Consider the following 12459-nt stretch of genomic DNA (forward strand, 5'->3'; position numbering starts at 1 on the left):
AAAGGCCAGCAGAAATGAGCAGGGTTTGTTTTTAGGAGCAGGTTTTGCATTAGTTTCATTATGAGTCAACGCTTCATTCTAAGTTGCTTTGTATTACACCCCACACATAATGTAAATGTAAGGGATGTAAGGGTAACTGCTGCTTCCAGCTCCTTCCAGCACTCAGCCCAAGCACTGTTTTGACCAGGTTCTCAAATGTGCTGGAGGAGGACTTGCACCCATGGGTATGCCCCACACTCCCAGGGCTGCTGAGCACTGGATGTGTTCTTTGCTGGTGTCATTCTTGGTTAAATGGGGCAAATTCCCTTCCTTATCTTCAGGAAAAGTCACATAAATTCAGGTCTGGCTTTAAAGTGCTGGGATACCATGGCAACATTAGTTTTCCAAGAGAATAGGAAAACCTTTTGATTCAAGGAGGAAAAATCAGTAATTCAGGTTTAGAAGGGGCAAATGGGAGATCACTTTGTGCATGTACCAGGAATGTTCATCATCTTCTGGCATTCTTAAAAAGACTCTTTCCATGGATCTGCCACAACAGCTCTGACAGTGGTGTTAAATCAAAGCAGTATTTCTTAGATTGATGTGGGAACCCAGGGCAGGGGGAATATCCCCTTGTCTACCCTGGGGTGCTCTGAGTCCCAGGAAAACACTGACTTTAACCCTCATTTATGGAGAAGGCCTCCTAAGCCTCAAACTAGAGACCACAAAAGTGTGAAATAGATTGTAGAAATTGTAGAGAGTAGTTTAGTATGTCACATGGGTGAGAAATTTAGATTTTAGGATTTTTAACATACTGTAGATAGGCACAAGATGGAGGGTACAGGGTGTTGTCTTAAGTTCCTTTCTTCCTTCTTCTTGTTGGGTTTGGGTGACATCTTGTTTGGGCAGAAAAATCCTCATTGCGGGTCTTTAGGGGTCAGTTATTGCATTAGAAAAGGTAATAATCTAGGTGTCACTTCTTAATTGAATAGTTTAGTTTTTGATTAGACTTTAAAAGACCTTACAGCACGAGTTTGTTAGCCACTTCTGTGCTATTTTCACCCATGCAAGGTCTGGGTGTAGACAATGTGCTGAAGTCATGATAAGATAACAGTAAAACAAGAACTTGAAGACCGAAAAAGTCCTGTGGGTCTGCTTTTCCTGCTTCAGGAGAGTTTCCCCCTGCCAGGGGAGCCCCCAGGGAATTGCCCAATGTGGGGCCCACAAACTCACAGAATACACTCAGAAGTGTATTTTGGAATATGGATAATGGTCAGACTCAATTATAAGTTCTCAATATTAGGGCATTTTCCAACCTAAATGATTGTATGATTCTTTGAAGATGAGCTACAGCTGGGTCCCCACACAAGCAGCAGCTGAAGAAGGTTTTGCTGCTTAAAAGGAAGAGCTTGAGCTGGAGCCAGGTGAATTTGAATTTGGTAGCTGGAGCATGTGAAGGACCTGCAGTGGGAGGTTCAGGCTGTCCTGAGCAGAGAGATGGTGAGAAGAACAACACCCAGCCTGGTGTGTGTGAGCTGGAGTGAACTTTTTGGGGCATTTTGCTCTAGGGAACATCCCTAGAAGGGCTCAGCAGGGGCAGGAGCTGCTGGGGCTATGGAAAGCAGCTGCAAATCCTCCCTGGATGTGTCTCTGTCGAGGCAGGATGGGAATGAAGAGATTGATTCAGAAGGCTGTGAGAGTAAGACTCTAATTTATTCAAAATACACTGCTCTTTATACAGAGCTTCACAAGGATCAAATCCATTGGTCCTGAAGTGAAAACAACTCACAGCATTGGTGCAGAGTGCTTGATGCACAGTGATAGAATTAACTATAAACAGTGTGAAAAACAAGAGAGATAAAGAATTATTTACATTTTCTCCAGATCTTTCCCAGGCTTCTGCCTGGCTAGAAACTCTCAGTTTCTTTCTCTGACAGCATCTGAGACCCACATGGCTGTTTGTCACCGAGGGGGTTTTGTTGCTGGAGCTGTTGTTAACCAGGGCAGAGGCACAGCTGAAGGAAGATGAGCCCTGCAGGGGCTGTGCCAGGGTCAGTCCCAAGCCCACTCACAGCACTGCCCTGCCAACCTGAAGGTCAGTGCTGTGAGTTTTTTAGGGAACAGACCTGCAGCTCTGAGTACTGGGAATTTTTTTTTTTCTTGAGGCTCCTATGCATTGTTTCATTCTTTACCTTTTTTCTTGGAAATCTCTTTAGGGCTTCTTACTGCAATTAAAAAGCATTTTTGCTCGGGTCCCAAAAATCCACTAAAATCATACTGTGTTTTGTAAGAAATTTACTTGGCTCTTGAGGTTTTGTTTAAAAGCACAAATCTTTTTGTGTTGTGGCATGTTTAATTATGTAAATCCTTCCCCCAGAAGCATTGCCATAATGTGAGCTGGATCATGAGGTGTCAAATACAATGGCTAAAACAGAGATATTTTTGTTTGTTTTGGTGGTGGTGGTGGGGAGGGTTATGCATTAGTAAGTCATGCTTTTCCATAACCTTTCAAGAAAGAATATGAAGAGAAGTATTATGTGAAAGTAATTGTAGTATATTTTTGTGTTTTCTGGATGTGAGACACCTGTAACCCATTTAATCATAGTAAGCAGAAAAAAAGAGAATGCTTTTACAGTAAGTACCTATTTTTCTTAACTTTTTTCTTTATTACCTCTGTCTTCTTCACTTTTTTTATACTTGGTGTAGGATGAGAATAAAAGCAAAATTATTGTGTGCAGCCTCTGCACTCTGTAAAATGAATCCATGAATGTTTAAACAGGTTTTGTGCTGCTTGCTTTCTAAGTGGGAGTTGTGAAATAAAGCAAGCCACAGTACTGCCATGTCACTGAAGCAGGCTGCATGAGTTTACCTCACTTTGGCAGAATATGTTCTCTATTTAAAAAGCCTGGCTCCAAGTAATATGATGAGTCCCTTAAGAGCTACCTTCTGCAGCTGCTCTGTGAATTGCACTCCTATTGGAGTCAAGTACATCCAGGCAAATTGGATTATTAGCTGGAGATAAATGGGCCCAGGGAGCACTTAACTGCAGGAGCCATGGTGCTCTTGCCCTTTAGCTGAGTGTAAAAGCTGGCTTTTACAAAAGCAGGAGGGATAAAGGAAGAAGGTTTTAGTTCTGAACATTGTCTTCTTCCTTTAAGAGGCTCTGTACTAGCTGTAATGGGATGAATCCCAAACCTGAACATACCTCTAGAATGAATCTTTAGTGTTGAACACAATGAATTTCAGGGAAATGTTACATTCTTTGCAGTGATTTTAAAATGAAAGGGGTATTTTAGCTTTGTGTTGAGGAGAACAACTGTAAAATGATAGTTTAATAGTATTGTTGGAATAACACATGTGATCAAGGCCAGCAGAGAACAGTTAGCATGCTTTAAACTTCAAAATCTTACAGTGATATTTTTAGAGAAAACAAGAGATGTTTTTTTGTTGCTGTTGGTTTTCTTACTACTCCTGGGCGCCTTGCTTAACTCTGAAAAGAGCAGTAGATGCAGTCTGATAGCAAATAAAAACTAAATACAAACAGCTCCTAGCTGCTGCTAACCTGCCTGTTTTATACATGTGGTAGGTCTTTAGGGAAAAAATGAAAATTAGAAAGAAATTGGAAGAATAAATGGTTTTAAAGCTGTCTTTCCTGTGAGCAGACTTGAAATAACCAATGAAATGCAGGAAAATATAACCCATAAAGCACAGGAAAATAAGGACAGAATTAAATTCTTGGGAACAAAAGAGCTTAACCAGCTGTTCCTTTAGAAACATTTGGGAGAAGAGAGAGATGAAGGACCTCTACAAATGGAAACATAAACCAGTCATAATTAATGTCATCAATACCACCCCTTCTGTCATCAAAGGTCACCAGGGGCTTTGAATTTTAGTTGTTCCTTTGGTCAATGTTTGTATAGGCTGAGTTAATACTTCTGATTTAAATCTATATATAGCAAGTGAAGATGCAAGTCCTGTCACCTTGGCTGGGAAGGAGGGAAGGCAGATCTTTATTCACATTAGTGGGAAGCTGTTCATAGCAGAGACTGGTAATGTACATTGCTTAAAGAGAACTGGCATTTGTTTGTTTACTTGGCTGTCTTAAAATAAGACTGAATGCACAACAAAATGCACATGCTGTCTCCAGATCCTCCCCTCTGTGCAGGCAGAGCTGCTGTGCTGGGAAAAACTTTTCCTGTGTCCAGCAAAAAACAAAGAAATAAAAAACTGTGCTCTATCCATCAAAAGGCAACCAGGACCTCTAAAAGAACATTTGATTTAAAATCTGAATTTTAAGAACACTGTTTTGCTCCTTGGAATGAAGAAACCTAATTTCAAAAATAGTTCTGTAAAGAATATCACTTATGAGCTGGGTGCTTCTACACTTTGTCCTTTGGGATCAAGGATGTGGCTATTGCCATGTGCTCAGTGTTTTACAGAATGAATTATGTTTCCTCCCTTAGGATTCATTACAAATTCAAAGCATTCCTCAGACTTATTATTGTGTCTGGGAGTTCTTTATAATCATGATTATTATAATTTTTATAATTGTCATGAGGTGGGCTGCACTGAAAATGCAGGGTTTTATGAAGACTCATTGAAAAATACAATATCTATAACCAATTTGAAATCATGTGCATACAGTTATGTGTCATGTCCTCACCTCCCCACGTCCACCCCCAAAGGGAAATTGGAGTTAAATATATTCTTTAAAGTATTATGAGAAAGAAGTTTGAGAAACAATGAGGCGGAGGCAAGTTCCAAGATTTGATGTGTTGAACGGGATCCCAACCATGTGATGGGTTCAGTGTGTAATGAATACTCTGGAGGAGAAATATTGACTGCCCTGCATGTCACTTACAAAACTAAGAGCAGAGACAGCATGAGGGTGCACAAAATTCTGAGCTGTGTGAGGAGGAGCCCAGGCTGTCCTTATAGAAGTGTATGTGGTTTTTGTCTTCTTTATATTGTTTCGTGGTCATGGCAGTAAAAAAGGTAGCTCTGCCAGCACCTCAGATGGTCCTAAATTAGCTCTCTGCAGCTTTTGACTCATCAAAAACCATGAGGAATCCATCTGGCCTGTTAAAATAAATCCACTACAAGTCTGGACAAGCAAAAGGTAGGTTGGTAGCCAACATGGAAATGAGTGTAGGGAGCTCCCTGTGTCTGAAGGTCAAGAGACACAGACGTTCAGCACTACTGTGTTACATGCAGGAAGTGCAGTCTTTGCAGGTTCTGACATTACTGTACACAAAGGATTTAGTGTGGGGATCTTATCCCATGCTTTCCAGACAGCAAAGGCCACTGAAATTTTGCTGCAGTAGGCTGGTGCAGCTTATGTGACCAGCTGCCCTTACTGAACACTGTGCTTGTCCACGTGTGATCAGCCTGTGTGCTGTGATATCCACCTGAGCCTTAAACAAATCTCAGGTGGCTTGCCTGATTTGGCAAATTGCTGATAAGATTGATTTCCCCAATCATCTTGATTAGCTTTGTTTGATCTTTCACAAGGTGATTGGCTCCAACATTTGGAGAGTTGAAACTTCTTGAAAGAATATAGGATAGGACCTGCTTATGGGAAAATACAGTATTTAAATCCCAGGTGGAGCTTTTGTCCAAAAAGCTGGCTCAAGTGGGGTACTGTGAGATGTTGACTGATGGAGCTGGATAACATGATGGTGCTGCAGAAAAGCTCAGAAGCTCTTTGTGTTGAGGCTGTATGGAGATACAGCAGCTGGAAATGGTGTTTCTCTCTGCTGGCCTTTTGCATGGCAGACACAAAACATAAAAACAAAACCAAATCCATTCAGTAATTCATTGCAATGTGTAAGGACATTGCAATATGCAGAACATGCCCATATCCAACCCTTGAAGTCCTGCTTCTCTAACCAACATGCCAACAGCAAGCTCTGTAATGCAGAACCTAGAAGCAGGCAAGGGGAAAAAAAAAAAGCAGCTTGTGTGGATCACAGTAACGAGTTTTATATTTAGACTTTCATTTGTTTCCATCAGTCCAGATCCTCTTAACTTCTGTCTGTTATTTCCCAGCACTCAGCCCAAGGGCAGGAGCAGGTATTCAGCTGGTGATCAGCTCCTAATGAAGATTAGCTGAGATAAAGAAATTGCCTGCCAGTACCCAAAGATGTCAAGGTCAAAGAAAACTGCAGTGACCTAGGTACATCAAGAGAAAATCTCTGGAAAAAAAAAAATTCAATAAGGCAGTTTGGTCATTTGGACCAAGTTCAAATCTTGGTCAATTATATTCATGGTTAACAGCCCTTATGAGCAGTTCATCTTGACAGACTTGTCTGTGCTTCCATGTGGTTTTTATTCTGAAAACCATATTTTCCTTGTAAGTTATCTGGGAATAGCAGAACTATGATTCTCAAACACTAAAAATACTTTTGTGCAAACTTTTCTTTGTCAAATTATGTTGACTAACTTCCTGTCAAGTAGGCTTTTTCAGTTCTTGAATTAATCTCTTTAGGGCTTCTGGGTACTCTGCATATCGAAATCTTTAGTGGGTGAGGGATGACAACAGCGGTGTCAGTCACTTCTAGGGATGAAATATCAAGCTGCTCCATAACTCCTGAACAAAGAAACTCAAAACTCACCAGACTCAGTGAAATAGCTCGTTTAACAGTTGAAAGTGCTGCCCTGACTTGGCCTCTGTCGAGGATGTTACCATTGGTTTCAGTGCTACTTCAGCTGGGTCAACTTCACTATAGCAGAAACTCTATCTTTTATAGAATTTATTTTATTTGAAATACAGCAGGTTTTGCACCTCTGTAATTGTCCTAATAAGTCATACTTAATCTAGCAGTATTTATCCATATATGCTGTGTCAGTATTGCTTGACTTGTTCCTTGCCCAGCTACACATAGCAATTTCACATAAGCAAGACAGAAATGGAAAGTAAAATTAGCTGGTGGCACCAATGAGCATTGAATAGTGCAAGACCATTAACTGCTGCAATAGAAGGGCTTGCTGTCCTTAAAATGGCACAGACAGATGAATGGATATTGTGTCCAAAAGATGTGCTCACTTAGCGTTTTAAATTTAATTTAAATTGATGTGATGCAAATCAACTAAGCCATTCTCAGTCGTGTTTGAGATTAAACAGCTCTATTACTGCTGCTGTGCAAGATGGTCAGCTGCTTCATTTCAGGTGATGTGCTCTGCCAATGGCAGTTATGTATTTTTTCTGGATCCTTGAAGACATCTCAATTGCCTGTAATTTCCAAGGTGATTTTGTCTGTTGGAAAATGTTTCGTTACATCAGAGACCTCTAGAGCATAGCCAAGCATTGTCTGCAATCAGAAATTGAGCAAGAGGTCAAGGAGAAGAAAAATAAATACAAATACTGTGATTCCAAGTTGCATCTCCAGATGACAAAGACCTGGAGAGCAAACAACATGGTACTCGTTCAGTGGAGGAGGGGACAAGAGGTTCAAAGTTGGTACTGATACATATGTTACTAGACAGTTATAAATAATTTAGTATTTAGTAATCAATTGTCACCCACTTCCATACTTCAATAAAAGTATCACTTCATCCTGCTTGAAATTTCAGCTTTCAAAAAATGGAAATAGCATCTATTGTGTGCTGGTTCTGTCTGGTGGAAGGGATGTATTCAAAATGTTAATACACACCTGCCTGTATGTATGCAGATCTTCACAGTCTAATAGTATCACAGTAGTTAGTAGTATAGGTATTTAGAAGGTATAAGTATTTGACTTTCTCTGTGTTCAAAATGAAGCTGAATAACAAATTCAAGTGGCTTATTAGAAATTATAGCCAAAACTTTTCCCTTCTCTGTTGGAAGTAATCTCGGCTGTAATTTGAAGAAATTATTGGAGTGACAAAATATGGAATCAGACAGTGTGGTTGTGTACCAATGAAAATTGATTGATTTAAGAATGTTCATGAATGCCTCCTGAAAGGTTGCTATAAATTGACTCTTAAACTCTTGTTTAGTTTTCCCAGACATGTTAAAATCTGCGCTTTACCTGAGTTTTGATTAAAGAAAAACAGATACAAGCAGTATGCAAGAGAATTCTTATAGGTAATAAAACCAGGTTGTAGCAGAATTAACTTTGCTTTGTGCAGGGACTTTCCTCCATTATTTCATGCAGCTTGTTAGACATTTCTGGTAAGCAATGGAAGGTCCTGCAATACAAGCAAACTCTGTCACTTCAGATGTATAGTTTGGAAAAAATGCCATGCTGAGGTGAGTAGCTCTGTGGAGCTCCCTGCTGTGTTAGTGGGCTGATGCTGTCAGGTTGGGTCTGGGCTCCCATCAGTTAAAGGAGCAAGAAGGACTCTGAGCTGATCATGAAGACAGCTTTAGTCAGAAGGGAAATATTTCTACTACACAGAGATGATTTTGCAGAAGGTAAGTTTGGTAAGATAATTGCCTCTTTTCTGTCTGTACTCAGTGGTAGAAATGTGATTCATCTTCTCCGTTTTGAATGCTTCTCTATAGATTCGGTCTAGAAAACAAACTTGGATTTACATGCCTAACTTCCAGTCAGTCAGGTGAGATGAACCCTACCTCCCCCCAGCATGGCATGCTGCATGAGACAACTTTTTGTCCTAGAAGGCTGAATTGCTGCCATCCCAGCTTCCTCCAGGTACGTCTGTGTAATACAGACAGACATCTCTGCTGTGCCTTGAGGCTGTTGTTGTGTGGATCCTCTGTAACCTCTCCTTTCATCAGGGGGCTGGGGGTGTAGCAGAGAAGATGAGGGAGTGTTCAGTGCAGATGTGCATGAGGAAGTTACTCCCCAAAATGAGAATGATGTGAATAAAACCAAGTGTTATCAGCAGTGTGTGAATGATCTGAGAAGTCTGTTTAAGTTTGAATATTTTTAATCTTCAGACTTCTTTTTTTTTTGTATAGGGAAGATGCAATTAATTAAACAGAAGAAAACAATGTTCACTTTCATAAGATGGTTTTATTTCTAATGTGTTTCATGTTTTGTTTCAGTTTGTCATTCTCTTTATATTGACTGCATTCTCTTTCAAAGTAAAAATATTATGAACGAAACTCAAACTCGTGGTTTTTAAAAGGAGAAGAGGGGAAAGTATGTACCAGGTACTGTAACAATGCCATGGTTTAGCCATGGCTATCAGCCAAACTCCCACCCAGCTGCTCAGCCCCTACCTCCTCTCCTCAGCAGGATCAGGGCAGAAAATGGGAGGAACAGGAAGGAGGGAAAAGGTTTTCTGATGGAGACAGGGAGATTATTTGTCAAATACTGTCACAGGCAAAATAAACTCGGTTTGGGGAAAATTTGCTTAAATTATTGCAAATTCAAATAGGAATTGAAGTATTAATGTGGGTAGTGGGAAACTAGAAGGCAAATATTGAAACAACATTGCTCCTCCCTGCTTTCCCTGACCCACTTTGCTTGCTGCTCTTCTGCTTACCCACACCCTCTCACCTCCCAGACCCTGAGTAGTGCAAGGGGATGGGGAACTTACCTGTCAGTGCTCTTTCCATCTATGGACTAGTTTCTGAAATAGCATTTACAGCATTGTACTCCCTGTGCTTGGGGCACTGGGAGACTTCGGGGAGTTACATGAACATTTTAAAAGACCAGAGTAGTCCCTAAAAGTTAAGCATAATTAAATAAAAACAAAACAAAACAAAAAAATAGGGACTTCAAAGCAATTAAACATAGTAATATGGAGTGCATGGATAGACTTTCCTATGCTGCTAAGCTTTTATATGGCCCAGAGCTTAACATATCACTTTGTATGCTTAAAATACCTTGCAGTTCTAGATCAAGCAGCAGGGACTGAGGACAGTAATTATTGTGCCTCAGGGCATAAGCCAAAGATGACTCCTGATAAGAAGTGTTTATTTTGCTAGTACATTATCTAACTGTAGGAATTTTTGCTTTGTAGTTGAAGTAATTTATTGATGCTTATATGGACAGAGCATAGATCACAACTGGAGCTCACTTGCTATGAGTTCCAAATACATCTTTTCTATTCCATACCTCTATTTAGTGTTTGGTTTTGTATTTTTTTTTTTTAATTGCTAGTCTAGGTTTTATGTCTTCAAAGATAAATTAATAGAAGGGTTATTTTTAAAATAATATTTTTATATCACCAGTACCATTTCTGCAGTTGACTCAAGGAAGGCATTGAGATTGTTAATCACTTAAAAGGAAAGACAGCTCTATACTTAGCATCCATTGAGGAAAGTACTGGTTTACATCCTCTATAAATATTTAATTAACAAAGACAATAGGATGGAACTGTTATAATACAAGTGACTTCCTGCATCTGATTACAAAAAGGATTCTCAGTTTGAAGCCTGATCTATTTTAATAACATAAAGTAAGTTGCCTGGAGCAGTTTATTTTTCAGTTATAATAAAAGAACCAAATTTGAGTGTTCAATACTGTACATTACAAGATTTTAGAAGAGTCCAAATGCTCGTCTTGATTTGCTGTTATCTGCAATTTTCAACACTTACTTAGGTTGCTGAAATTTCTTTTCCTTATTTTAGCATATTTTTGCTCTCGTTTTTGCATTTTGCTTGCCACTTTTCTTGTTCATGTAACTAATGTTGTGACATTTTCACAGAATCATAGAATATGCTGAACTGAGAAGGACCCATGAGGATCAGTGATGTATAGATTTTAGCACTGCAGTTTTGTATTTTAATATTTCAACTTTATAAAGACTACGAAAAGCCTATTTTCTCTAGTCTGAAGTTACATGATAGCAGTCTTCTAACATTTGCAAAGGAGCAGTAGGGCAGATGAGATTACAATTGGAAACTCATCAAAGTAAATTGATGCCTCTTTTGGTCCTGGACATTGCAATTAGCTGTCTTCAGCTTCACAAGCAGTAGGGGTGCCTGAGAAAAGGTGCAAAGCTCTTCCTCAGCTTGGACAAATCATAAAATTAATTCTCCTGAAATGGATGAAAAAAATGATTCCCCAACAGCTAAACCTGAAGATGAAGTAAATGTAAGTAGGTGACTTAAGCATTCTTGATTTTCTATATTTCATGACATTATTAGATGACTTGTAATGTAATTCTCAAGTGTCAAACTCAATATGATGGTTAGATTTGGTATAATTTTCTGGTTTATAGCTCAGTCTGAAAATGTCAACATGTGTTTATCCCTGGGTTGCTAATATTATCTATTTTCAGACAATTGAAATAATGGACACATCAGTGTGGCAACATAAAAGCTTATATTGGTGTTATGCAGCATTTTTTTCCAAAAAAGTTAACTTCTAGGCAAGAAAGGCAACATTAAAGGAGGCAATGTATCTTGCTTTTCCCAGAGAAGTTAGAGAAGGGGATTGTGGTATGAGAGCTGACTCGTGACAAAGATGTAATTAAATAATTTAGTGCATGGTGATAGTCAAATTGCAATGTTAGCTGGAAACAAGTTCTAGAATACAAGAACTAAGTTGCAGTAAAGGAAAGCTGAGCTGAGAATGATGGTCCTTATTGAGGGAAGGGAGCAGCTTAACTCTGCTGTTGCTTTCCTTACTATAAAATGTTTATGGTAAATTCATAAAACCAATAGAAATATTGATAATGTAGCACACAGCATTCAATATTCCTATGAATCCCATGCAACAGAGAGCTTTGTCATGAAAAGCTTAATACATGAATTGCTCTAAAAAAAATCATATTACAGTAGATGCAATGATGACATCAGTTGTTTCAAGTGTCCCCTTATATATCCGGTGATATCAATTTTGAGTAATTTTTAACAATACTGGTCAGGATTTAATTTTTAATAATAAATCTGTCTGTTTAGGTCTAGAGCCACAAAAAGGAGTTACATGGGAAAACATTAATATAAAATATTATTGTGGGAATCTTGATGAAAGTGACCAGAATTTCATAAGTCAGAACTCAGCATCGATTGAGCTGCCTCATGCTGGCCTACTGAACACCTGAGTGTATAAAGGAATTTTGTGGCAATCCAGAACTTTAAAAATTTATTTTCATCCTTAAAGAGACTCAGTAAGGTTTATAAAAAATACAGAAGATGGGTAAATCAAGTGGGGAGCACACAAGACAAATGCAGTTCATTACATAGATAAAGACATGAATCTGAAATGTTCCAATTCTGTGCTTAAAGATTTTGTTTGAGGAAATTGTAGAGGGTCATATTTAGTCTTTTAACTCTACTTGTTATTAATTATTACCAAGTTTTCTTCTCCTTTTAGAACATCCTCCACTCTGAGATCAAAGATTGCTATCTGTTGCTTTTGACTATGGGACCAACAGGCTATTTGTGGGGATGTTTCTTATGCATCCTCTGAGGATACACAGAGGTCTCTTCTTGATAGTATTACTCTGCATAATATCAGAGAAACATACCAAAAAATGTGTTGTGTTCTACAGGTTTTTTATTTTTTTTTTAAGAACAGGGCTAACATCAAAACAAGAAATAGATTTTTTTGAAGCATTGATCTTCTGATCCATAGTGCAGCT

General features: G+C 38.9%; 1 protein-coding gene across 1 annotated transcript in view; it reads left to right on the plus strand.

The window, feature by feature from the left end:
• Positions 1-601: 601 nt before the first annotated feature.
• TMPRSS7 (transmembrane serine protease 7) overlaps positions 602-12459 on the plus strand; it is a 42758-nt gene continuing 30900 nt past the window's right edge. Inside the window, exon 1 of the mRNA XM_021535411.4 lies at positions 602-10967. Coding sequence (XP_021391086.3) covers positions 10917-10967 — 51 coding nt within the window. The 5' untranslated portion in view covers positions 602-10916. The remainder of the gene's footprint in view (positions 10968-12459) is intronic.

This window comes from Lonchura striata, chromosome 1, assembly GCF_050655825.1.
Source record: "Lonchura striata isolate lonStrDom1 chromosome 1, ASM5065582v1, whole genome shotgun sequence".
In the NCBI taxonomy this organism is placed as follows: Eukaryota; Metazoa; Chordata; class Aves; order Passeriformes; family Estrildidae; genus Lonchura; species Lonchura striata.